This window comes from Hesperophylax consimilis, chromosome 20 (assembly GCF_061612785.1).
Source record: "Hesperophylax consimilis isolate HC1 chromosome 20, BYU_Hcon_1.0, whole genome shotgun sequence".
NCBI lineage: Eukaryota > Metazoa > Arthropoda > Insecta > Trichoptera > Limnephilidae > Hesperophylax > Hesperophylax consimilis.
Window position 1 is genome coordinate 13671219 of NC_142855.1, and position 27610 is coordinate 13698828.

Sequence of the window (27610 nt, forward strand, 5' to 3'; positions counted from 1 at the left end):
TATACCTATATTATATATGTCAACTGTGGCAGGTAAAAACATGTTTTTTTTTTAAAACAGTGCCATCTGTTGTAAAAACATGCTTTTTATGAAAAACACGCATTATAAAATAAATAGGTCTGAGAGCAGACCCTTGTGGTACTCCCAGGGAAATATTCATTGGTTCGGAGACCATCTCACACACTTTCGTGTTTAAATATATTTTTAAAAAATAGTCATTATTTGAAATTATTTTTAAAAATGTGTGAAATGTGAAAATGTTACAATAACTCACACAGCATCCTTGAGATGATTTTTTTCAAAAATGGCTCTGTACAAATCATCCAATTATTATTATTATTATTATTGAATAAGCATAGCGAAGTCTAATTTAAACTCAACCGTTTTGCATTTCGTCTGCCTGCAAATTTGTTTGAACGTTCCGTTTGGTATTTTATATGTTGTTTTGATAGTTCAGTAAATAGTATTTTTTATATATGAAATAGTCGTCTTTATTTAGACATTATTATTCACAATTTTTCGGTGTTATGGTACCTAGCTGCCTGAAGAAAATTCGGAAAAATAATTGTCATTGAGTTATGACTTTTCTTTGGAAATATTGTAAAATTAGAAAGTTATTTTTTTTGCATTCGAAGTGTTCGCAGAACTACTAGTATTTTATACTTTATTATACACAACATGAGAACTTTTATTGTTCTTCTAGGGCGATTCTGGCGGCCCCCTGCAGATCTACAACGACGCAGCCGTGGAGTGTACCTACCTGGTATTGGCCGTCACCTCTACCGGGAAGTCGTGCGGCAATCCCGGCCACCCCGCCATGTTCACACGCGTGTCGGCTTTCATACGCTGGATAGAAGATATCGTCTGGCCTAATGGACTTTAAACCGCAGCTTCATATTCTTAGCTACTTTTTTAATATATATTTTTTCCGATTTTATGTCCGGGTTAAATCTTCCCCATAGGAAAAACTAAACCCTTCCACACACTTTTCCACAAATGATCATCTAGTCAATCAACACTATGCAAGTGCATTATATAAGCAAAATAAATACAAAACAATACAAGAACAACACGTCAACCTACCAGAGATCAAATGGGAAAATAATTCACCGACTCCAGATATTTTCATATCAGAGGGTTCGGCTCGGTAGAACTCCTAACAGGGCCTATAAATCCTACTGATCCCTCAACATAAATATATAAAAAATCTTTCGTTATCCTACATGTATTCAAAATGACCGACTTTTGCATCTTTATATTATAATTATTATATATTTATTCGCCAAAGCTGTCTGGTTCATTTTTGCCCGACAGCCAACTCACTTTTGAGGCAGGAAGGGTCGCCCGGTATTTAAAAAAAGAGCGGTATTTCACTAAGGGAACTTTACTAAAATGGGTGAAACCATTGATAGTCTTTATTAATACAGGCCGCGCATTAGACACTGCACTGACCGTTAAAGATACCTATTTTCAGGTTTTAGTATTGAACCCCAACAAGTCTGAAAACAGTTATAATACAGGTAACTGTCGGTTCAGTTTCTACAGCATGGCCTGTAGGTACTAGGAGCAAAAAACCCGCATTATCTGCTTGTAGCAGTGTTGCGTTACCTCCTTCTTTAGCCATCGATTCGGACAGCATTTTTATACGAAACATTGGTTAAAGAAGGGGGTAGCCTATACAAAGCCTTAAATACATGCCTCAATTGATCTGACCCCCTCTCCTGAGAAAGATTATTAGTGTGTCACCTCAACATAGAATACATATATGCCACGCCCAAATTATGACAGCCACGTAATTATGGCGTAAATTGTTCTGACCTGTAAATTACTGTCGCATTATTATTTTCAAATATAGCCTGGCTATCAGATCACAGCGCATATCGTCGCCATGCCCACACTTATAGCACATCATCGTTGTAGGTGTGGCAGGTCTGTATGGTGAGCAATATGGAGTTATATAAAACACTTTGAACTTATAGCGTAATCTGTCGTAACCCCGTTCATACTTTTGGCCGTGAAAATCTTAAATCTATACCCTCAATAATCTTCTATAAGAAAACACACCCAAATGTCGACTTTTACTCGTATGCCCTGTATATAAGGTCTCTTGTAGCAATAGGTTTTAATCAGAGATGTGTTTTATTTCAAATAAATCCATTTCAAATGGAAATGCAAAATGCAAAATGGGTATTTTCCATTTTGCATTTTAAATGCTTTTCTCAATGCATTTTCCATTTTAAATGCTTTTTTGCAACATTCTTCCTACTATCTCCACTCATCTTTTTTTCATAAGCCCCAAATATCAGTCGGTCCTCAACCTCGCTATGAGAGATAATTTACATTTGTCAAGTTGCTCCCTGGTAGGAGCCCTGGCAATTGAGTGATACCGTGACAAAAAATACCGATTCAAATAGGTACTGAACATGTGGCCATGACGCTGTAGTATTAAATGTTAGATAGCAGTTTCTATGTTTTTACGATGGCAACATTAGTCCCGCGCAAATTTTTTGTGGTTTCATAATCTGTAGTTGATTTATGGTCGTGGTGTTTTTGGATTTACCATCATGTAATATGTTTGTTCTACATTGATGTCCATTATTAAATGACAAAATTGTTTAAAAATTCTATAATTATTTTAATTGTTTGACCTGAGAAACCATTTTGCATTTTCAATGCATTTTGAAAATAGGTATTTTGCATTTTGCATTTGAAATGCTTTTCTAAAACCCATTTTGCATTTTGCATTTTCAAATGGAAAAGTTTTGACCCATTTCCATTTTGCATTTCAAATGGTTTTGGGTACCCATTTTGCACATCTCTGGTTTTAATCCACTGTTCCAATGATCTTTAATGATCCAAAATTATCCAATGAGCTTATCTGACAATGTACATAATGTCAACCATCATAACGTGGATAAATTGTATCCTCTGGCCCAGTGATATTTAATACGTGGCGAAACTCTAGCGCATCGGACACAACTTCTAATTCAACTTTTCCCTTGAAAATTACCTTATGCCATAAATTTTATTCCTGTACATAATAGAATAATTTATTCTCTTTCCACATTTAAAATCTTATACAATAATCTGTAATAATTCACACCCAAGTGTCGACCTATATCGCTCTGTTCATATATAAGGGCTCGTACGCACGTCATTGACAATCGTTCTCTTCCTTCTCACATGTCTTGTATGAAAACAAAAAAGATAGAAGAGAATGATGACGTCACGTATAACTTCTCTCTGGGACTAGTTTACTCGTAGTTCATCCGACAAGCAACAATGTACACCAAGTGTCGACATTCATCAGATGGATATAGGGAATAGTTAAGTCAAATGGTGCCTAAAAGACAGTTAAACTCGTCAGTCTGACAATATACCTACACTAGATTGTTGGTTTCAGTTTCTTATTAAGCTACACTTGAACTATTCCTTTAAAAAATGATTCTGTACCCCCAAATGTCGGCCTACATCCTTTGATAGAGTTCACTCTCTGATATTGATCTTATTCTTTTAACTAAATAAATACTAAGATGTGTAAATAACCAATATCACAAACCTATCAATAGTTCACTGTAGTTTGTAGGACTCACAAAAAACCTTATGACCTCTCTTGTGTTTTAACTTGCAGATAGAGAATTTTTTATTTTTATTATTCTTTATATTGGCTTTCACCCATTAAGAGTGATCTTGGCCATACATTACAACATTATTCTTATTAATAAATACAACAAATTACAGGATAAAATTGATTACATAACATAACATAACGTAACATAAATAAACCAAACATAACATAAACATAACACAACATAAACATAACATAAACATAACATAACATAACATAACATAAACATAAACATAAACATAAACATAACATAAACATAACATAAACGGTACAGAGCTGGTAACAGTAGATTATCACAAAATTATAAAAATAGGAACCTGCGTACAATATAAGTGGGCGCTTTTCGTTATTTAACCAAAGATTTTTCTAAAATTAGTAGCGTTTTTTTAAACAGAATTATGAAATTGGCAATCTTATAAACAAACACAACATATGGGAGTAAACAAATGTGATTATAAAACATAGCATAACACAAACATAACACAAACATACCATGAACATAACATAAACATATCATAACATAACATGAACATATCATGAAAATGTTCACAATTATCCTACGAGAAGACGCAGAGATTTTAGGCTTCCCAAAACTAAACTTTCATGCACACAAAACAGCGCGTTTTATAAAGGGCAAAAACTTTATAATAACCTACCAAATGTCATAAAGGAAGCCCCAAGCCCTTTTCGTAGGACATGTGCTTTATATGTAAAAAATAATTTTTGATTGTTGAACTCACCAATATTATTTTAGTCACCTAGATATCTTATATAATATAATTTTGTGTATTTATCTTTGTCTCTTAAAATGTAATTGTTATTTTTTTGTATTTTTTATATATTCCTACTAGATGTATGAAAAAATTTGCGTACATCTAAATAAAGATTCAAAAACAAAAACAAATAAACATAAACCTACCATAAACATAACATGGGTGTAACCAGTGGCGGTTTTCTCTAAAGTGCGTTTGTGCGGCGAACCCCCATTAAAAAGATGAGAAAATAAAACAAACTTGTTTTATAATAATATAAGCACATTATAGATAGCACGCTATTAAAATTTCGCCTTCAAAACCCGCGCCACCGAAAAATACGATACATATTCCAACTTTGTGCGAGTTGAAATCCGCGCCAAACTCGTCATACAAAAGAATTTTAGCCGGTACAGATCCCTATGACAAAAAATTAAAATAATTATAGAATTTTTAAACAATTTTGTGATTTAATAATGGACATCAATGTAGAACAAACATATTACATGATGTTAAATCCAAAAAAACCACGACTACAGATTATGAAACCACAAAAAATTTGCGCGGGACTAATGTTGACATGTTAACTATGTTGAAAACATAGAAATCATTTGATATTACAGCGTCATGGCCACATGTTCAGTATTTGAATCAGTATTTTTTGTAATGGTATCACTCAATTGCCAGGGCTCCTACCAGGGAGCAACTTGACAAATGTAAATTATCTCTCATAGCGAGGTTGAGGACCGACTGATATTTGGGGCTTATGAAAAAAAGATGAGTGGAGATAGTAGGAAGAATGTTGCCAAAAAGCATTTAAAATGGAAAATGCATTGAGAAAAGCATTTAAAATGCAAAATGCAAAATGGATTTTAGAAAAGCATTTAAAATGCAAAATGGAAAATACCTATTTTGCATTTTGCATTTCCATTTGAAATGGATTTATTTGAAATAAAGCACATATCTGATCAATATATACATGGAGCATTCCATATATAGTTACATAAAAACAGGAATTTCGTAGGAACTTTAAATTTACAAAATGGTAGCGTCTAAATCTCATAATAATAACGTATCAAAAAATAGTTTAAACAACAGTATTAGGTATTGATAAACTAGGCATGTGTAAAACATAAGCAGTTTTAATAAGAAAGCGTAAATCGCTTCAGAGATGAGACAAGTAGGCATTCTACATATAAAGGGTGGTTGCGCCAATGCGCAATAGATATTAATTTATACATACATCTCATGCACACATACACACATACCTGCGACCACTGTACTGAGATAGTATTATTGTCCTTTGTCCTACCTTCCTTTCCATTCCTGCTAATTTATGTGCCCTTTGGTAATCAATCAGTATGTTGCAATAACCCGAACCGCTCACAATAAACTGCATCCGCGCGAGATCTCATCTCCCTTGCCTCTAAGACATTATAATTCGCGCCGATATTGTGCAAGCCGCTCCGTGTTAAGTGACATTGTTGTGAGGAGAAAAGACGGGAAGAAACGAGTGCCCTTTCCTAATGGTGAGTCCTTCCTTTATCCGTACAACAAATATTGTCTTATGTGCAGTGGTCATTGCTCAATCATCCAAGGTCCTTCGACAATCATTTCTTACACTATCATAAAAACAACTTCATAACTTCTTATACACCAAAGGGGAATACTCGTCTGTGATACAAAAAAATGTCTGAAATGTACAAATTGAAATATACGCCAAATTTTACTTAATATATTATAATGAAACCCGTTGCAATTTCAATAAGTATCTAAAAAGACAGAAACTGTGCAGGATGTAGACAATATACTGCTTAATTGTGTAATACACAATGTATAAGTATAACGAGGAAATCTATAATTGGTTTCTCAGTAAAGTAAATTGCACATGTATTAAACAACCAAGTAACTGTTAATTTTCCTAAAATAAAATATATGATTACAAAAAGAACATGATGCATGATTTCTCCTATGCATGAGTGCGAATTTGTAACAATAAGCTATCCGGATATCCGTGAACATCCATGATTGCAGTAAGAATATGAGAATGTGTTTTCTTAAGCTTGACTTTTGTAAACATTAATAGTTACCTACACTTAGAATATGATAATGGTTTCTCCTAAATATGAGTGATAATGTGTGTAATAATTACAGTAAGAATGGTTTTTCTTAAGCATGAGTGCTATTGTGTCTCATTAAACGTGACTTCTGTGAACATGAATTATCTCAGTAAGAACATGAAAATGGTTAATCCTTAGTGTGAATGCAAATGTGAGTGATTAAATTTATCTTTTGTGAATATGAATAGTTACAGTAAGAACATGAGAATGGTTTTTCCTTAGTATGAATGCAATTTTTTCCCATTAAGCCTAACTTCTGCGAACATGGATAGTTACAGAAATTTAATTTCAGTTATAATATATGTATTATAATAGGTTTTATTTAATTTCATTAGGGTTTCATATGTTTACAAACATATTACAATATGATTTGAAAATTTACCTGCTGTTTAATTAAAAAAGATGCCCGTGGGGCATCTGACTTTTAAAAAGACTACGGTGGGGCATGGCATAAAGAAGGCTGGGAAACACTGCCATAGAGTATCGATCGAAAATACATTAATCTCAGTATATATCTTAGCTTTCTGTAATTCGTAACCGTGATAGATAAAGTTAGACCATCTTTCGATTATGGAAAAAAATAACAGATTATTGCCATCTATTATAAACGGATACACAAGTTTCCCCTCTGCCAACTTCTACATCCTAGGGCTTTTTTTTTTTTTTTTTTTTTATTCTTTATTTTGGCTTTCACCCATTAAGAGTGATCTTGGCCATACATTACAACATTTTTCTTATTAATAAATACAACAAATTACAGGATAAAATTGACATGATTGACAAAACAACATTGATAAAACAACATAACATAACATAAAGTAACATAAATAAACCAAACATAACATAAACGTAACATAAACATAACATAACATAAATATAACATAACATAAGCATAACATAACATAAACATAACAAACTTAAAATAAACGGTACACAGCTGGTAACAGTAGATTATCACAAAATTATAAAAATAGGAACCTGTGTACAATATAAGTGGGCGCTTTTCGTTATTAAACCAAAGATTTTTCTAAAATTAGTAGCGTTTTTTAAAAATAGAATTATGAAATGGGCAATCTTATAAACAAACACAGCATTTGGGAGTAAACAAATGTGATTATAAAACATAAAGAAAAACATAACACAAACATACTATGAACATAACATAAACATATCATAACATAACATAACATCCTAGGGCTTGACGGCTTTCTTACCGCTTATTCCTATTAAACATAAACAAGCTTTCTCTTCATCCCTAATCCATGAAAAAGATCACATCTGGCAACCGCTTCTGTTTTTTACAACATGGCAACACTGCACCGTTGTGATTAATGATCATAATGATGTTTTGTTCAAAATGGCTGCCGTTGAGTTAGCCGCCGCTCTCGCTTTGTGCACATATTCATATTATAAGTTTCTGTATATTTATTACAATAACCCAAATAAAGGTCAAAAACATTGGAAAACAAAAAGGCGGCGTGTAAAAACAACCATTCGAAATGGGACAACGTGAGTTCTAACAGTTTTATTTGCTAAGTACTTGTTTTTCTTCCAAATTTTCGTCATTCGAGGCAGTTGAAGTTGGTTGAAGTTGTCTGATTCATCTATGGTTATTGTGACCATAGTTGAAGCGGACACAGTATCTCACAGATGCATTGCTTACATTTAGCACGTTTTAAACTTGTAATTGGTCTCCAATCAGATTGCAATCTTTTGTTGTTGCAGGAGGCCTACGGTAAAACAGTTTTCACAGCTTTTGCGTGATCCATCTGTCGAATTCGAAAACTTATGTGGCATGTCATCGCAGGACTTTGGATATTTATTGGGTAGAATTGCACCAATCATTTCCAAGAAGGATACCCACTTGAGGAAATCTATTCCAGCTAGAGTGCGTCTCTCCATTGCTTTGAGGTTCTTGGCTACTGGGGATACTTATAGAAGTCTTCATTTGATGTTCAAAGTTTCCAACCAGCTGATATCGAGAATTGTACCTGAGGTGTGTGCAGCTATTAATGAAGCATTAAAAGATGAAATAAAGGTATGTGTTGTTGAAAAATTACGTAATCATTAGACATTTTTATTATTTAACCAAAATTGCATTATTAAGTACAATTTTATTAAATTGTGTTGTTTTGTAGAAGTTCTGAGTATCTGTCTCCAGTAGATAATGTCTTTGTTAATTTTGTGTTTGAGATATCCAACATTTATCAGGTGAGTCTTTGACATCTTAACCAATTAAAATTTAAAAGTTTGGACCCAGGTTATGGTGGCTATTAGTTCTATAGCGTCACTTAGATGTTAGTTTTAAGTCTCAGAGGGGTCGTACGTCACGTCAGTCAAGTATTTTCTGCCATTTTCATGCAAGACGTGTGAGAAGAAAGATGACGATCGTCGATGACGTACGTACGTTCTCTCTCTCTGGGATTACTGTATCAATCATACTATTATTTTCTTCTCTCATCTTAAGGAGTCTGCACAAAAAACAGGAGCATACCATGACCGTGCTATGGCAGAGCAAAGGTTCGAAGCAACCGCAAACGGCGCGAAACTCTGCTTGCGGTTGCTTTGTTCCTTTCCCGTAATTCTTGGCTCGGTCGTAGCACGGTCATGGTATTCTCCGGTTATGTGGGCAGACTCCTTTATCGTCTTCGCTTTGTCGTATTCAGGTTGGTAATCCATGGCTTCGACGATGCCATTGTTATTTGCATGCCCGGCCCTCTCCATGCACAGCTTCTGGCGTTGCTTTCCCCAACTTAGTTTGATTCTAGTTAATTGTTTGAATACAGTTTAACATTGTTTAACTTATTTATATTATAAATACAGTCGATTGCGCTTAATTTGAACTCCCATTTATCGGGACAGCCGGTTAATTGGGACAAAACTCAAAGAACAGAAACCAAAAAAAAAACTAATACTAATATTCTTCGGTTATCTGAGACATTATTCCGTTTAATTAGGATAAATTCCGACTTGAAGACATTCAAAACGTGTTTCTGGAAACGAATTATAGACGAGTCCACGCCGACTGTTCGCCGTCCGCCGACATTCGTCAACGTAGAGTTGTTTGATTTGCAGTACACTACCGCGCGTGTAATAAATCTTTTTTTTGGTTACTGTTAGTATAATGTATAATTGTTTATTCATGATATTTTTTATTTGTAACGGAATCTACCGTATTTATTATATAATTTCCTTATATGTATATTATTAACGTAACGAAAATCTAAATACCATACAAGAAATACATTTTTATCTAAATACCATACAAGAACTGTAACTGTTGCATCCCCGATGTTATGAGGTTGCAGGGAGTGGGGAAAGGAAGGAGATACGGAAAAGTAAGGTTTAGAAGTATCTGGTCACTAAATACGACTATTTCAAGCACCATTTCTATTGCGAATTTATTGCTCTTTTGTCAGGGTGATATTGAAAGGAGGCATACATGTACCTCTCTGAAAAAGGTGCAAATGAACATGAAAATCATTTTAAAACTGATACTGCTGAATTTATTTGTGCATATCATCAACATTTTTTGAAAAGTTTTGTTTGACACCCGCCCGCAGTCTCCTCTCTTACCCAGCAAATAGCCAAATGCACTACACAACCAATATATATCACTACACAGGCAAAGGTCTCTTTAAAATGATTTACTTTATTGTAGCGCCCTTGAGGTGATTTTGCACAAAAACGGCGATATACAAATCATCCAAATATTATTATTATTATTACACATTATTTTCATTGATATTATATTTTTGCAGCTGCCATCAACTGCACAGGAGTGGCTAAAGATAGAAGAGGGATTCAGCAAAAACTTTCCGCACGCTGCCGGCGCAATCGACGGAAAATATATAGCCTTGCAATGTCCTGCCTATAGCGCGTCTAAACTTTGCGACTACAAAGAGACAATGAACATTGTTCTCCTTACGTTAATCGACAGTAATTGTCGTTTTATTTACGCTGACATTGAAAGTCAGGGGAGAATTGGTGAAGGAGGAGTATTCTATAATTATTTGTTATGGAATAAAATTTGTTCAAATAATCTTAACTTACCAACACCTTGTAAACTTCCAGGATTTGACTCAGAAGTTCCGTACGTTTTTCTGGGTGACGAAGCATTCGCTCTCAGTACTTTTGTTATGAAACCTTTTCTAGGCGAAGATGTGATTGAAGCATCGAAATGCAATTTCAATCTAAGACTATCAAAATCTCGTGCTGTGGTTGAAAACACTTTCGGGGCATTGACTTCTATATTTAGAGTCTTTAAAAAACCGATGATTATAGATGCTGATAAAGCGACTTTAGTAACAATGACGTGCGTGTTATTGTACAATTTTCTGATGAGGAGTGAAACGTCTAAATTAACTTGTACTATAGATTTTTATGACGAAAACGGAATTTTGACTCAACCTGGTTCGTGGAGACAAAGAACAAATGAAACTTGCGCAATTAGACCTATACAACAAATTCCACCCGAAACAAATTTGGAAGCAAATCAAATAAGGGAAGAGTTTACTTCATATTTTTGTAAAAGGTCATTTTTTTAGACTCAGAAAAAATATATATATATTTATAAATACTGCAGACCTGGTTACAACCAGTAGGGATTTTTTTCGCTATCGGGGGCCATTTGGAGGTGTGTAGTATCGATCTATTTGTATAACATCATTTTAACAAGTAAGTCATCACACCAAACATCGTATTCACAAATGAGTCTACTACTAGAAATTTATAACTGCACTCAGAACGCGAGAATGGTTTCCTTGAGTTGCTTCTACAGATGAGTCCGCAAATTGTATTTAAAGGTACGTACAAAACACAATACTGGTTTAAAATATAAGAGTTTAGCGAGCTTAAATAATCGTTACGCGCAAACAAATGGCTTTCCTCAGAATTTTACAGCATAGATGTTTAACTAGAATTTAAACTCCTCCCGGAACATGCAAACGGTTTCCTTCGAAATGCATCAACATTTAATCCGCAACTGGAATTTAAACACAATCATTAGGAAGACAGAACTGCTTTTAACTAAAGATTGAATCTCTGTGCTTTGATTAAAACTACACCCAGCACATGAAAACGGTTTCTTCTGATTTTTGCAGAACACGGCCTGCATCCTGGATTTTATTACTGCACTTCGAACACTATTTATTTTAAATGCGTCTGGAGATGAATCCACAATAGGCCACTTGCATGGATTTCATAACGACTTGGAAAAAATCGTGTGGATAGATCTTTTTACTAAGATTACGAAAATGTTAGTAAAATTTTGTAGAAATGTACATTTTTTTTAAATAAATAAATCCATTATTTGGGCTCGTGTCGTCACTACATGAAAATGTCCCGTCTACTGAAAATGTTCCTATTAATTTTGTAAAATTCCACACTGATTTAATTTTTTTATATGGCATCACTTTGATTTCAGGCGAATTTTTGAATTCGTTCACTAGATTTATTGTTTGTTCTCTGCGAACTTTTCATTTGGTTTGAATTTTTGACAGGTGTGAAGAGAACCCCGTACAATTTAGATGTCGGTACGTGTTTTAGAGGTATAATGGTTATGGTGCTGATTTTATCAAAATCAAATTTTATAATATTCTTATTATTATTATAATTTACAAGTACAAGTATATTACATTGGATTTATTAATATAGACGTTGTACATTATAATGATTTATGATCAATAAGATGGATCAAGGAAAAAAATATTTATGAGATGTAATATTTTTGGTATGCCTCGTTATTCTGCTGTGTCATTCGTGTGGAAAACGTTCTTTTTTTAAATGATTTTCGGCTATGTAATCATTGTTTTTTCTCACCTATAAAATTATGTCCCGTCTTTCCGGTTTATAAAAAAAGGTCTGATTTTTCGGATTGAAATTTTCAAAAAATCCCCAGGGTTTCAAAAATACGATTAAAAAAATAATAATAATACAGAATGTCTTAGAATATTTTCCTTAACCCGGAAAAAAAATTAAAAAATATGATGCAAGTGGCCTATTGGAATTTTATCGTTATATTTTGAATACAAAACTGGTTTTAACCTAATATTTACTCCTTGTGCGAGGTCACAACTTTAATTAAAACTACACCCTAAACTCGAAATTTGTTTCGTCCAATTTTTACACAAAATGCGTCTGCAGATGAATCCACAATTGGAATTTTATCGTTACATTTTTAATACAAAACTGGTTTTAACCTAAGATTTACTCCTTGTGCGAGGTAATTTAACCCTTAGAAGAGCAGGATTACATCAGCGCCCTGGCCTGCACTCCTCACGCGCCTCGACATCTGCTTCTGCCGACCAAGTCCATGATACCTTCGACTATTCTGTTTCACGATGGACTACCCGGAAGACTCCACGTCATCCCCAGTGCTGAACACATCCTCAAGTCCGGTCTCCACCAACACAGTGTCGAGCCACTGACTTTACCAGCTCGACCACTCCACCGCCGCTTACACCTGGTATCATCGTCATTGGTCCGGAATCATTTCACAACTGCGCCACTGACTCACTCAAAATAAACGCTGTAACATCACAACCTATCTTTCATTGTCTCACTACCAAATTCCCAAATATCTCATAAGGTTTAGCCAGCGTTAGCAATGTAGTGAATTAATTATCTAAATGATAGTGAAAGTCTTATCAAAATCCTTTGGGTAGTTTAGTAGGTCTAAGTAAGCGCACAAACAGACAGACGCGGATAGCGACTTCATTTTATACTATTTAGAGATCACAAATAGCAAAAAAAAATTGCACCACTTCTAGGGACACTACATCTATTGGAAAAATTGTAATTGTAGTGTGGTATATTTATTCGATAATCCTTTTTATGTAATATGTATATACACGAGTAAATATATATATTATTATTTTAAATTTAGCACATAGGTACTATAATCATGTGTTCAATTGCTTCATTCTGAAATGCACACTTTTTCTACATCCCTGATTAGCTTACTTAAGTAATTGCTAGTCTTTTACAAATAGTGACCGGAGATAAACAACCACGAAACTGCTTACATCGCAACTCCAGATTTAGAGAAATTCACTAATCTGATCTTTTGTATTCCACCATACGAACAAAATATAATTTGTTCGTTATTAATAAATTAACATAAATACATATTCCTATGTAATCACATAATATATTATCTCTCGTCTCCACTATTAACATTTTTCTTCATCCCACTTTCCCATGCATCGTATTTGTTAAAGATCATCAATTGTGGACTATTTTTGTTCGGTCCATTAACTTGATAATCAACCCACTGAATGTATTGGTATTGTGCATGAGAAAGGGGTAGTTTTTAAGACTGTGCTTTTTAAAAATCTCTTGCAGACACCGAGGTTAAGACTAATTTCTTTTCTACCAAATATTATAATTAAGTGATATTTGTCTTGTAAAGAAAAATTCAAATTCAAGGTGTTTGTGAAGCGACGTGGAAACCGCAACCTCCCGACTCAAATTTACAACCATTAGTCATGTGTCTACGTTTTCCTACAAACCCTATTTTTCTTGTGCCGCAGAAGGTTGGAGGGCTTGGGAAACGCGCGGGAGCAATACTCACATACAAATGGTTTCTCTCCAGTATGGGTTCTGGAGTGGCTTTCCAACTCGGCGTTCGTTTTGAACCTTTTAAAGCAAACATGGCAGCTATACTTTTTTTCACCTGTGTGGATCCTGGTGTGAACTAACAATTGACCTTTCTGTGTGAACCTTTTACCGCAAACTTCGCAAGAAAAGGGTTTCTCGCCAGTGTGGGTCCTAGTGTGATTCGCTAAAATTGTTCTCGTCGGAAACCTTTTAAAACACTCACTACAACCAAACCGATCCTTGTTCAATATCTTCCTTTTTGTAATCTTTTTAATCTCCTCGCTTGCGGGGATAGAAATGTCTTTATGCACACCAACCATGTGGATGGATAAAGAAGTAACATCGAAAAATGCCTTTGAGCAGTATTCACAGAGAAAGTGCTTCTCGTTTTTGTGGATGATTTTTACGTGACGTACCAAGTGGCAGTGTTGTATGAATGATTTTGTGCATTCTTTACAGTGAAACGTTTTCTCTTTTTTAACAGCGATATGAGTTTTCATGTGTTTTTTTAATAGATTATTCTCGCAGAACGTTTTCGGGCATTTGTCGCAAGCAAAATTCTTCTCTCCGTGGTTCTTTTCATGTCTTGTTAAGTATGTTTGCCTGTCGAATGTTTTCGAACATTGGTTACAAGCGAAACAGCCTTTGTCGACGTGACTTTTCATATGCAGGTCGAAGGCGCTTTTGATGGTATATGTTACTTTGCACACTTTGCAATCGTATATTTTACCCTTGGCGTGGATCTTTACATGTGACACAAAGGCCATCCGAGACTTGAAGGTTTTCAAACATTCTGTACAAGACAATTCAGAGAAATCGAATGTATCCGAACACGAGGATGAGGTTTCTTTTGCACTCCTGGATGAGTCACTGCTCACTGCGTTCCTCATTTTCTTATCATTACCTACAAAAATAGAATGTTAAAAATTAAATTTATTAAAACTCTCAGATCGAAGAATTATATCCGACTTAATATTTATGTTCAAAATTGTAAATGGTTGTGTAGACAGCCTTGATTTAATTAACCTCATTGAATTTCATGTACCCATAAGAGCTACTCGTTCTAAAACCCTGTTTAATTGTAACAATTCTAAGACTGAACATTTCAAACACTCGCTTGTACCTAGATTACATGAAATTAGTAATAGGTTCGCAGATGTAGCGGATCTGTTTAACTGCACAGAAGCTAGGTACAAAAAGGCTTTAATTTCATATCTTTTATATCATGACAAATAAAATGTAAGTCTACTCATACTTACGTAAAAATTCAAATAAATATGTATATAAAATGAACTGCCTGGGGGAAATGAGGAAACTTGGGTCAATAAGGTGAACCAACAGCTTGATTGGCACTTACCTACTTTCAACCAAAACCTGAATATAAATGCATACATTTTAGCTATTGTAATATATTATATTATGTCGGTTGACATTTGTCACATGAGAACGGGTCGCTTCTACGATTCGTTCTTAAGTTCAACAGCTCGGCTGTGGAACGAACTGCCGGCCTCTGTGTTTCCTCCCTCCTACAACATGGGACTCTTCAAGACCCATGTTCACTCCTTCCTCTCCACAAAAAGACCCTCCACACAGCATCCCCAAAGATGACATAGGCCCTGAGGGAAATTATTTTCTTCAGGGCCTCCTGTGTGGAGTTAATATAAAAAAAATATATATATATATATCATGTATAATTTTTTCAGATACATTCTGTTGCTTATATTTTTGTTGATTTTTCGTTGATTTTTGTTGATATTCTGTTGCTATAATTATTTGTAATTTTCTTATTGTACAATATTTTGTAGTATTTTACAGTATTTTTGAAAACATTTTTTTCCATTTTGTAACTGTACATATTATTATCTATATATTTAAACACATAGACTAGCTCCCCAGTTTGACCCGAGAATATTTCTCTACAAATTGGGTAAACAAAAAAAGTAAAAAAAAAAATCTTTGTAAACATTATTGATTATACTCTGTAAATTGATTAATTATTTAATAAAAAAAAAATTTAAAAAAAAAATCTATCTATTCAATCAATACTAATGTAACCTAGACTACCTATAAGTTTTGCATGTACTTGTATCTCTAACTTTTTATATCCATCTAGAGTTTCTGTTAATTATATATTTTCTGATGTCACTGTTTATAATTTACTGTATATGGTGTATTATATACCGTTGATATTAAAATAAATGTTATATAATAACATTTTAATTTAAAATAATCCATTCCGACCTATAAGATACATTTCATAATCATTTGATTCCGATATACCCTCGGAGATATCACAATAGGTTTTTGGCCTGAGTGCTAACTAACGGGAGCTACTCAGACCATCTTAGTATCAATAATAATAAGAACTAACAACTCACCATCAAGCACGGGGGAATTGTTTTCCTTTAAATCGTTTTTACTTTTAGATATTTCCTTTTTAATTGCAGGATCGCTGATTCTGACGAAATTGCTGCTATCTTCAGTTTTCGTAACGGAGTTTCGTTTTCTAGACAATCGCGACGGTGGAGGAGTGGGAAGTTTTATTTCCTCATCTGAATCGTCATCGTTTTTCATATCCACGTCATCAAAAGCATTGCCTTCATCTGCGTTTATTGGATCTAATAAAAGGAACAACAAATTAATGAATAAAAAGGGTAACATCGATGGTTCGACTGTGTAATTGCATCGAGCATTACACCTCACCACATACATAATATTTGCTCATGCAATAGATAAACCAAAATAAGATGGAGAACAGGGCCTCCAGTTCACACATGAGTGGTCGGCTGTGGAGTTATCAACTTGATAATGACGACTACGGAAAGAGTCATAATATCAAAAATAAAAGTTTATATCTGAAGGGATACTCACTATATGGCAAGGTAATCTCTGGAATATCTTCCTTCTTTATAATTGGGATGAAATCGTCGGAATGATTGGTGGAAGCGTGTTTCTCTCTTTTTTCTGTGACAGCATCAAATATTTCTGTTTTCATAGTTGAATCATCGTTTGTTCTATGCCCCGAAACAAGTAAATCATTCATTAAACGTGCTTTACTTATAATATGGGCCTCTGCGTGGATAAACAAGTCAGACTCCTGGCTAAATACTTCGGAACAGTCTGTACAAGAAAACACTTGAGCAGGTTTAACGATGTTTTCTTGGCTACGGAAAGCGATTAATTCAAGTCGCTTTTGTTCCATCGCTTCTTTCGCTGCGAGATATTTATCTTTGTGATAGATTTTCTTGTGTTTGTGCAAGTTGCCTTGCGTTCCAAATGCTTTAGAGCAGTATTCACACAAGAAGGCTTTCTCCTTGGTGTGACTGACCATGTGGCCGTTTGATTCGGTGCTCGTGTTAAATCTTTTGAAGCAAATTGGACAGCTGAACGGTTTTTCGCCAGTATGAGTTCGACTGTGAATTTGAAATTGACTTTTCTGTCTAAAACTCTTGCCGCAAACTTCACACGAAAAGGGTTTCTCGCCAGTATGTGTTCTTGTATGGATTTCCAAACTATTCTTGCAGACAAACTTCTTATAACAGAATTGGCAAACAAAACGCCTTTCTATCAATCGCTTAGCACCCATTGGTCCAAGATTAGATTTTTCACGCTGTTCCGCTGTTCTACCATCATTGATATGACCAGGATTCTTATCACTGTGTATCCTTATCATATGCATGGATAAATTACACTTCTCCGCGAAGGTTTTTGAACAATATTCACAAAGAAAGCATTTCTCGCCTCTGTGTGTTATTTTGGTGTGGCGGTTTAAATGCGAGCGTTGTGAAAACGATTTCGAGCATTCTTTACAATGAAAGATCTTTTCTTTCTTAACATTGAGTCGGGCGGTGTGAGACACTCTCATATGCCTTGCAAGAATACCCTTTTCGCTATACATCCTACTGCATATCTCGCAAGAATATTTCTTCTCTTCGTGGTGTCGCCTTTTGTGCTGAAGTAACTTGTAGTTTTTATCAAATGATTTGGAGCAAAATTCGCAGTAAACATCGCCCTCTGTTAAGTGAGTTTTCATGTGGCGATGAAGACTTGTTCTTAGGCTGAACATTTCGCCGCAAACTTTGCAGTCGTATTTCTTATCCCTTTTGTGTAGCTTCAGATGCATTTCGATACTTAATTTATTAGGGAACGTTTTAGAACATTCTAAGCAAGTTAAGTTGAGTTTGCCAGCATTGCCGCCACCAGAAGTCGACGCTTCTCCTAAATCCAGGGATCTGGAACTCTCTTCGCTTGAAGAGGAATCCTCTGAGCTTTCGCTTTTTATCCTGCTTTTAGCTAGAAAAAATTGTTTTATAGATTTCATTAACATTAATTTAAATACTTCGAATTTCAGTTATAATGCCTGCTCTAAAATCTCGGCGAAAATCCTCTCCACTCTCGTATTGGCGTTGTTGTTGCTTTGATTATGATTGGTTGTGTGGTGACTACTACTACATCCATGGTGACGGTTCGCCCCGTTTCCTTTGATCGGAAAAACTGACCAGCACAATGGCGAGGCAAGTTTGTCAATCTTCCACTAGGTTATCTCGCCGAGAGGGGGAGCAAGCGTAACACATTAAATTCATTATTACAGAAATTCTGTGGAATCAATATGTGAAAATGTTATGAGTAACACATAATACGGATCCTTGAAATCTCTGTTTTAGAGAAGAGATACTCTGTTGCACCTGTTAGTTTAAAGCAAATTCAAATTTTACGGAAATCTCATTTGTGGTACTATTTTAAACTCACCAACAGCCAGGGTATTTTTAGTCACTTCTCTTTTCAATACACGTTTTCTTACTACTGAAGACCTGGTTTTTCTACCTTTCGGATAGCTGTAGCTCTCCGCATCCTGTTGTTCCAATTTAATATGTTCCATCGTATGGAAATCTTGCTAAACGTCCTTCGTTTCCTAAAAATGCGAACATTAATTAACTATACATGTATATACGACCGAGCAGTAACAGTCACCTAGGCCTAATAAGGTCTGGAATTTTCCGAGGCCTGAATCTAATCATGTATCCTGTTGATGGACACTGTAACGCTGTCCGAAACTTTGGCTAAAGAAGGAAGCGCAACATGACATAACCCAAAAATTTATCCCGATAAAACGAACTGGACTTATCATACGTGCTTTATTATTTCATGTTTTTTTAAACATATTTTACACGCATCTAGAATTCAAGAGCAAATTTCTGGATATTATAACGTATTTTATTCCATTTCCTAGTAGGATCATAAGTAGGTCCCAAGGTCATAATCATGTGATGAAATTGTTATTGATGACGATATTACAACAATCAGTTGAAAATACATTGTAATCTACTATAGAAGCAGTAGCAGTATATGGCAAATATTAAGTGCAATAACTAATAATAATTTGACTCAATATTAATTGAACCATCCGCTGCAGAAATGATGGCTTCTCCGAGACGCAATCCTAATCACTGTGTCATTGGTCTCGAACATATTAACTATAAATTTATAACAATCGCGTAAAATATAAATAAATTTGCTTAGTTCTTTAATAAATTAACATAATCTCCACAATTAAGGGGCAAATGTAAAAGTATACCAAGAAAAGTAAAAATATATAAAGTTCATGTCTCTACATATTTTTTAAATAAGAATTTTAGCATTAAATCACCTTTAAATTAATAAAAGATTTGGTTTATACTTCTGCGAAAGTGTTGGTTGTATGTTTAAACCACATTACTTCACTCAAACGTGGTATTTTATTAAATATATCAGCAAGATTCATCGCGCTCTACATGTCGGGCGATGACGTTGACAGATAAAGTCATAGATGAAGTTAATCACCCCCGCCATAGACAAAAGCGGTATTCTTTTATGGCTATATCTCTGGTTTCACGGGAAACTAGTCCATTCGCTCACAGTACAACTGAAAAAAAAACCAGTTGGCAACTCAAGTTGCTCTCCTGTGTACTTTAATGGCGGTCCAGTTTTCAACGGCAACGCAACAGTCGCTTGCAAATCGCCTGCTTGTTTTAGTTGCCCATAGATATATCAGTTTTCAAGAGCTGTCAGATTACGATATGTCCGAGCAGGAAAACATTAAATTTGTTCAGGAGGTTGAAAAATTCCCGTGTATTTACGAGTATAGGCTTCCTGATTATTAAAAAACAGAATAAAAACATATTATGCGGCTTCATCGTCACTTGATTCTGCAGGCATGTTTTAACGAAATACAGGGTTTTCCAATGAGAGGTGTTATTTTGAATAGCCCGCTATTTCGGTGGATTATACTTTTGAAACTGTCATTTTTGACATTTGACATGTAGAAACTACGCCATTAATAAAAATGGAACGATACACGGTTCAACAACGCATTGAAATTATTAAAATTCACTTGAGTGAATCAAATGCAAATCATCTTGAGTGATGAGGCCCATTTCCAGCTCGGTGGCTTCGTCAACAAGCAAAATTGTCGCATCTGGGTCGAAAAACCCAAGAGTTATTGTTGAAAAGCCTCTCTATCCTCAACGTGTGACTGTTTGGTGCGGTTTATGGTCCGGCGGAGTCATTGGACCTTACTTTTTCGAAAATGAGGCTGGAGCAACAGTTACGGTGAATGGATTGCACTATCGAGAGATGATTAATGATTTTTTATGGCTGGAATTGGATGGAATTATCTGGACGTTTACTTTCAAAAGACGGCGCTACGTGCCACACAAGCAACGAAACCATTGATCTTTAACGATTGAATATCAAAATAAGACCTCTTATTGGAAAACCCTATATAATAGTGACTAGTGAAGGTTATAGTGTGTTTTTCTTCATTTTAATCTTAGATAATTTGTGAAATCGTAAACTTGAGTTGCGCCGTGAGAGAAGCTCGACAACCCGTTTCCAACCGGCAGTTTCCAACTAGTTTCAGTTTAGTTTCAGTTCCCCACATTAAACTAGTGATGGACAAAATGAAGAAATCAATTTCGAACAAATTAAATAAAAAATATTCCCACAAATATTTCTATTCCAAAATAATTGATCAAATTTTACTCTTACACAATGATTTTCTATAGCCTTATTTTATTTATTTATAGAGCGGACACGGTTTACATATAGTTCCCGGATGGATCAAATCAAATTACACTCACAAAAACATTACAGGATTTTCAGTTTTTAATACACTTAATAATAAGACACAATCAGATGGAGTAATGTATGTAAAACTATGTAAAATCCGAACTAAACCCGATTATTTCTGAACTATCGATAATGTCAACTGTCTTAAAATAAAAACCAACCAAACCACCATACTTGCACTATACCAGTCACCTAAACAACAAAATATTTCATCCTTCCTTAAATCCTTAGACCTGGCCCTATTGAACTGTACACCAAACGATGAACTAATGGTAATTGGTGACATTAACATTGACTTACCTAAGCCCATTTCAACAAATACACTTGATCATAAAAATCTAATGACTCAACACGGGTTTGTCTCTCACATTAATGCTCCAACCAGAGTAACTGACACGACTAATTATTCATGTATTGATCACATATTTCTAAGAAAAAATAAAAATGCCAAAGGAACTGTATATCAATCAACCATAACAGACCACTTCTTTACATATAGTTCTCGTGAGCACTTAGGTCGTAGGCCCATTGTGCCATCTCCCATTTTACCTCATTCCTTTAACAGTAATCCGGTCCCTTTAATGAAGTTCACCAGTGTGGCTATGTCTTCTGGTTCTACAATGTGTCTTCCCAGGTCTCATCTCTCCTCTCCAATCCCCTTTGGTTCCCTGAAGGCCCCACAAGGGAAGAGAGCTTCATCTCTCCTCTCCATTCCCCTTTGGTTCCGTGAAGGCCCCATAAGGGAAGGGTTCACGGAGGTTGCCTAATCTCTCCTCTCCACTCCTCCTTGGTTCCCCGAAGGCTCGATTCTCTACGAGCGATCAAGAGTTATCCATTATGCGCCATCTATGAACGTTTAATGACCGGTCGTGTCGACAAACTATATCAAATGTTTAATTTAAACATATTCTTAAAAGTCGAAAACTTGAAGAGATGAATATATTGGCAGCCCTGTGAATATTGTCTATGTTTTTTACGTTTCTATGATGATCATTTGAAATATCTAAATATAAGTTCTTCACAGCTTCATTTATTACCGCACTTTCTTCAATTAGTGGAGATGCTGAGCTGATGAGTTGAAAATTCTCAGCAGCCTTCACCTTCAGTGAACCAAGAGGAAAGTGGATGGATCATCTCTGGACCCCGTAGTGTATGTGTCGGGGAGTGAAGGCATTGTGCGGAGTTAAACCAATGAGGAGGTGGATAGACCGGAAGTTGGATGTGCACCAATTCATTGTTACGCAGATGACGATACAGTTCATGATGGCTTTTTGTTTGGCATGCCCCCAAAGGGCACACTATGTCTAGAGATGGCAAAATTTCGTTTTAACTAAAAACGCGAAAAAATATTATGTTTCGAAAATAGGGCATTTATAAGTTTTCTTTGCGTTTCAAGGCATTTGAAAGTGTTTCCAGTTATTTATATTTCGCGAATTAACGCGAAAAACGTGATTTTGGCCGTATTTCAGCTAAATTATTCTATTTAGCGAAATAGGTGCGAATTTCCCGAAAATACCGGGTATTAAAATAATATGTGAGAATTTCAAAAAATCGATATTTACATTACGATTTTTTATAATTTTGTTACTATTTTATGTGTAAATATTTAATATTTTTGTACTGTAAGCTAAAATTGCTTTTTGACATTACACAAATTGTGCGAAATAAATGAATGCCTATTGATGTTAATCGCAATCTGCATTTGTTGTGTTTGTGTTCGACCCGTACTTAGAGTTTCCTTCCTTATTCATTTAATATTAAAATTAATTATTTATAATCTTTCACATGGAAATACTTGCAAATGAAGGTTAAACATATATTTTACCAAAAATACTTAAAATATGCGCTAAAAACATTCAGGAAATACATTTTTTTTCTATTTTGCTACAAAACGCTAAATTATGCCTCAAAATGCTATAAAACGCTAAATTTCCAATTGTTAATGCTAAAAAATCTGAAAATTAATGCTAAATTTTGCCATCTCTAACTATGTCTAATGGTTCAGAGGGCTTTGAAGCAGAGATTGGACAGTTACCTCGAAAGAGTTTCGTCTTGGTGTAAGAATAACCTCGTCGAATTTGATGTTTCATAGACCCAATCATGTCTGATTACGTCTAAAAAGGGTTGAAATGACAATTCCATTGACATGCTTGGTGACTCCCAGCTCAGGTACGGGGGCTCCATCCAAGTAGTCACATGAGAACAGATCTGCAGAAAGGTTTGCCGGCCTATGTGTTTCCTCCCTCCTACAACATGTCTCTTCTAAACACAGGTTTTCTCCTTCCTTTCCACAAAAAGACCTCCAAACAGACTGACGAGGGACCGGATATTTGTGGAGGAGGCCAAATTCCACCCCAAGATGCACTTCCTCTAATAATTGAACTAAACATTATCTATTAAGTCATTTATTTATTCATTGTTTTTATAATAAATCATTGAAATCAGAATAATTCATTTCGACTAACATAATACAGGCTGTAAATTACAACTGACATAGAACTTTTAGGGATTGATTTCACCTTTTATTTTTATATTAACCGCTCAAGCCTCTGGCGTATTGAATTTGTACGGTTTCCGCTTTGCAATAAAATCCAAATAAATGTAATATTTCTGTATTATGCTTTATGAAAGGTGGTGTGATGAAACATGACTTCAAATTTAATTATTAGAAAGAAACATTATACATTTTGAAAACAAACATAACCTTAAGTCTTACTGAACTAAAATTACTGATAATGAAAAAAAAAAACACACACTTTATAAGACAAATGTATTATAAACAATACTGCCTCCTCACTTTTTTGTCATGTCATATAAAAATTATTAATAAAAAATTAACAAACTTTAAAACTTTTTTCTCAAATTGCAGTCGGAATCTTTGGTTTCGTAGGGGTGTACATTTTAATTCTTCTATGGTTAACTTCTAGATTTGAATATAAAGCGTGGTGTTTTCTCTTTCTAACACCGTTTAGGTCATATTTCTCACTAAGACCGTGAGGGAGACAAAGATTTCTACGAGACGAAATGAGCTGTTCTCAAAAGCGAACAAACTCTACGTGTAATAGCCGTTTGGTGGCTCTCGAAATAATTTAACTCAGGGCCGAACAATGATGAGGATCCAGCACCGAGGTAAGCTATTAAACGCAAACACTAAATTATAAAAATATATTTTATTTTATTTAGTATTGCATATTTTTTAAATATATCTATTTGAATTTTTGCAAATCTTGGAAGCGGAAATTAACCCACTTCCCGACATCTGATCGAGCTGAAACTCGGCAGATTGACTCGTCATCCATGACAACGCATTCTACCAAATCTTGATGGCAATCACGCAAACACCTACGTGGACATATACAGTGACCGGGTATCTCATCAAAAACACGCCTACAAAAAGTGATGCAACAAAAACTAGGTTAAATAGGTAACTATTTAACCATGTTTTTGTTTCATCACTTTTAATGACTCTATATCACTTTTTAACCTTTTGAACGCGTTAATTTGCTCCGTTTTATCTATACCCGTACGCGGTACATATTTTCAAATACCTATGCACGCAATTAAATATCAAATTATAGCGCCCTTGAGGTGATTTCTCACGAAAACGGCGCTATATAAATAAGCCAAATATTATTAAATAGCATTCTGGCATGATTTATTAAACTATATAGACAGAACAGATTATTCTCCATAATATGAAAATAAATCCTCGTGTGTCAACACTCTTAGATGTTTATAAAAACAAAAACATAAAATTCCATACAAAGACGTACCGTATCTTTTGAATGTGGTCACATGTGGCCATTCACTCGGCGTGTGTGTACTTAGGTGATAGACACAAGTGGGACACCATGATTACTTATCATTTTTAGTTATGAAAAGTTGTGAATGACATACTAGTACTAACGCCATCCGTTGACAAAAATGTAAACTAAAGGACTAAAAGGCGCGAAGAGGCGCACTTGATTATCGATCTTTTTTTACGAAATACAATTTATTTTTGAGAAATTCTTTTAGATGTCAGCATCGTGATAGTTCTACGAATGTCCAAGTGAGCAAGAAATACATTTATGACGAAAGAGCGCTGGAATATCGGCCGTCAAAGTTTCCGTATCAACTGTTGATACAGCCGCGTGTGAGTATAGACTTTTTGTCGTAACAATAGTTGATACGGCCGCGTGCAAAGAGTTAAAGGTGTGTTTAACTGTCATCGTGATGAAATATCATGGAACCGAAATATACGCATTTATCTGAAATTCAATGACATTACAGCAGTTAATATACGCAATACATATCGGTCCACTTTTGTTGACTCCTTTTCCTGTGTAGGAAGGTTCAATCCTTAGTCGTAATTTTTTTTTTGTTATATTTGGTAATTCTAATTTTACACTATCCCAATATAAATAGGAATAGAAAAAAAAAACACTTTTTGCGCTTTGTAAGCAATTAATTATTTAAAATTATCGAAGACGCCATTTATTAAATGTTAAATCCAAATAAATGTACATATGTTTTTTGTGTCGAGAGTCAAACGTTCAAATTCATAACATAACCTCACATTTGTGTACAGATTAATACGGAAAAGTTACGCATCTTCTTTAGAATGTCAATCGTATAAAAATCAAACAAAAATACAAGAAGAAAGATGGGGTGACAATACGTTTCTTTTGACACTAAATGTAATAATGGTCAGTTTTAAGAACTATATATACCCAATAAATAACATTACAAACATAAAGACACGTTATCGTCTCACAACATGTGGCGTGCAACAAACACGCTTACGTTTCCGGTAAATTCTTAATTCAAATATTCATTCGCGTGTGACAAAGATAAGACATTCAAAGTATATGGGTGTGTGACCGAAATAGATACAGGACCAGGCAGCGTTTTTGCACTTAAAAGTTGCGACAAATACTACATTCTACATCACGGGCAGATTGAGATTACAATATGATCACTTAAACTAAGACAAATACGGAATGCGGTGTTGTCCTTCTTACATTTACGTGTTGCTACGTTTGTTGTCTAAAAATCTTCAGGAAACAATTGAAATAAATGTATTATTTATAATAATAAGAAATTTGAAGAAAATTTAGGCAATTTGGGTAGAGATAACGCACAACCTCATGCGACGAGTGACTGCAATTGGCGTATCTTTTGCTTGCCACATTGAGATTTCACTGTCGTTGCCTATACTAATCCAAGAAGAATGTAGGTATTGCCGTGTTACACTTGTAAAAACGATCCGTTAAAATGTGATGAAATTTGTGTATGTTGTATTTATTTATTGTTTTAATGAGATAATAATAATACAAGGTGTAGGAGACTCGGCAATCGGCGGACAACTGGCGGACAACTGGCAAACAATTGGCGAACAACTGGTGAATCTACATTACGATCAATTGATCCAAAAAATTTTTTTTTTTTTTTTTTCCTTTTTTTTTTGGCAACTAACAGGTTGAAAAACATTTGCAGCCAAGTCTATTGCTTTTAAGACATTTGATATGAACCCCCTAGAAGCCGATTTTTCTTCAAATTTAACTTTAAAAGTTCCAACTTTGGACTATATTTACTCGAAAAAGAAGACTCAAATGAAAAGAAGTTATATGCCACAAAATTAATTTGAAATGTTGTGATTTAGATTCACCAGTTGTACTATGAGCTTCAGGACACCTTGTACAACAGGGTTGAGCAAGTACAATAAACTAAAACGCCGTACCGCCACATTCATCATGATGACGCTGTACAAAATTCACATAATTCAAGAATCCAACGGCCTCGATATGCTGTAGTATAGATTTGGCTGGAAATTACGAAGATCACCGACGCAGCGGCAGAGTTCAACAGAAGGTTTATTTGTTGGAGCGCCTCGATGGCTCGGTGGCGGTGGGCGGGGGAGGTGGTCCCCTTTTTTCCAGCTCCTCGAGGTATGTGACCAGAGCTTGGGTCCTCTCTTCGGCCAGGTGTTCCAGGATTATGTATCTGGAGAAACAGAAAACAATTCATTATTGACGTGAACAAAGCGCCACTAGCCACTACACACAGTTGACAGAAACCAGTCAAAGATGATGAAATCAGTTGTAGATGACAGAAATCAGATGTAGATGACAGAAATCAGTCATAGATGATAGAAATCAGTTGTAGATGACAGAAACCAGTTGTATATGACAGAAAGCAGTCGTAGCTAACAGAAACCAGTCATAGCTAACAGAAACCAGTCATAGCTAACAGAAACCAGTCATAGGTGATAGAAACCAGTCATAGATGATAGAAATCAGTTGTAGATGACAGAAACCAGTTGTAGCTAACAGAAACCAGTTGTAGCTAACAGAAACCAGTCATAGCTAACAGAAACCAGTCATAGATGATAGAAATCAGTTGTAGATGACAGAAAGCAGTCG

General features: G+C 35.0%; 3 protein-coding genes and 1 long non-coding RNA gene across 4 annotated transcripts in view; 2 read left to right on the forward strand and 2 right to left on the reverse strand.

Moving 5' to 3' along the window:
* The window catches only part of LOC149414127 (trypsin-1-like), a 41436-nt gene extending 36635 nt beyond the window's left edge, over positions 1 to 4801 (forward strand). Inside the window, exon 9 of the mRNA XM_089644014.1 lies at positions 704 to 4801. Within this exon, the coding sequence (XP_089500140.1) occupies positions 704 to 883 (180 nt within the window). The 3' untranslated portion in view covers positions 884 to 4801. The remainder of the gene's footprint in view (positions 1 to 703) is intronic.
* Positions 4802 to 7865: 3064 nt separating this feature from the next.
* On the forward strand, positions 7866 to 13024 carry LOC149414128 (uncharacterized). The gene is made up of 3 exons (XR_016304089.1): positions 7866 to 8009; positions 8226 to 8538; positions 10262 to 13024. It is a non-coding gene; the product is annotated as an uncharacterized LOC149414128 (long non-coding RNA).
* A 323-nt stretch (positions 13025 to 13347) lies between these two features.
* LOC149414129 (uncharacterized) lies at positions 13348 to 19888 on the reverse strand. The gene is made up of 5 exons (XM_089644012.1): positions 19747 to 19888; positions 18849 to 19011; positions 16971 to 18392; positions 16478 to 16717; positions 13348 to 15003 (listed from the first exon to the last, which is right to left on the reverse strand). The coding sequence occupies exons 2-5, from the start codon at positions 18976 to 18978 to the stop codon at positions 13994 to 13996; spliced, it is 2802 nt and encodes a 933-aa protein (XP_089500138.1). The 5' UTR covers positions 18979 to 19011; positions 19747 to 19888; the 3' UTR covers positions 13348 to 13993.
* Positions 19889 to 23612: 3724 nt separating this feature from the next.
* LOC149414130 (uncharacterized) overlaps positions 23613 to 27610 on the reverse strand; it is a 55204-nt gene continuing 51206 nt past the window's right edge. The window contains exon 23 of the mRNA XM_089644015.1: positions 23613 to 27191. Within this exon, the coding sequence (XP_089500141.1) occupies positions 27062 to 27191 (130 nt within the window). The 3' untranslated portion in view covers positions 23613 to 27061. The remainder of the gene's footprint in view (positions 27192 to 27610) is intronic.

What these genes read in the sequence shown, in the direction of transcription:
- LOC149414129 (XM_089644012.1), bottom strand. Translation starts at nt 18,978, where the DNA reads ATGGAACATATTAAATTGGAACAACAGGATGCGGAGAGCTACAGCTAT. An exon ending in TAAAAATACCCTGGCTGTTG is followed by an intron (nt 18,393 to 18,848) that starts GTGAGTTTAAAA and finishes AATTTTTTCTAG; the next exon opens with CTAAAAGCAGGATAAAAAGC. An exon ending in CAATTCCCCCGTGCTTGATG is followed by an intron (nt 15,004 to 16,477) that starts GTGAGTTGTTAG and finishes CTATTTTTGTAG; the next exon opens with GTAATGATAAGAAAATGAGG.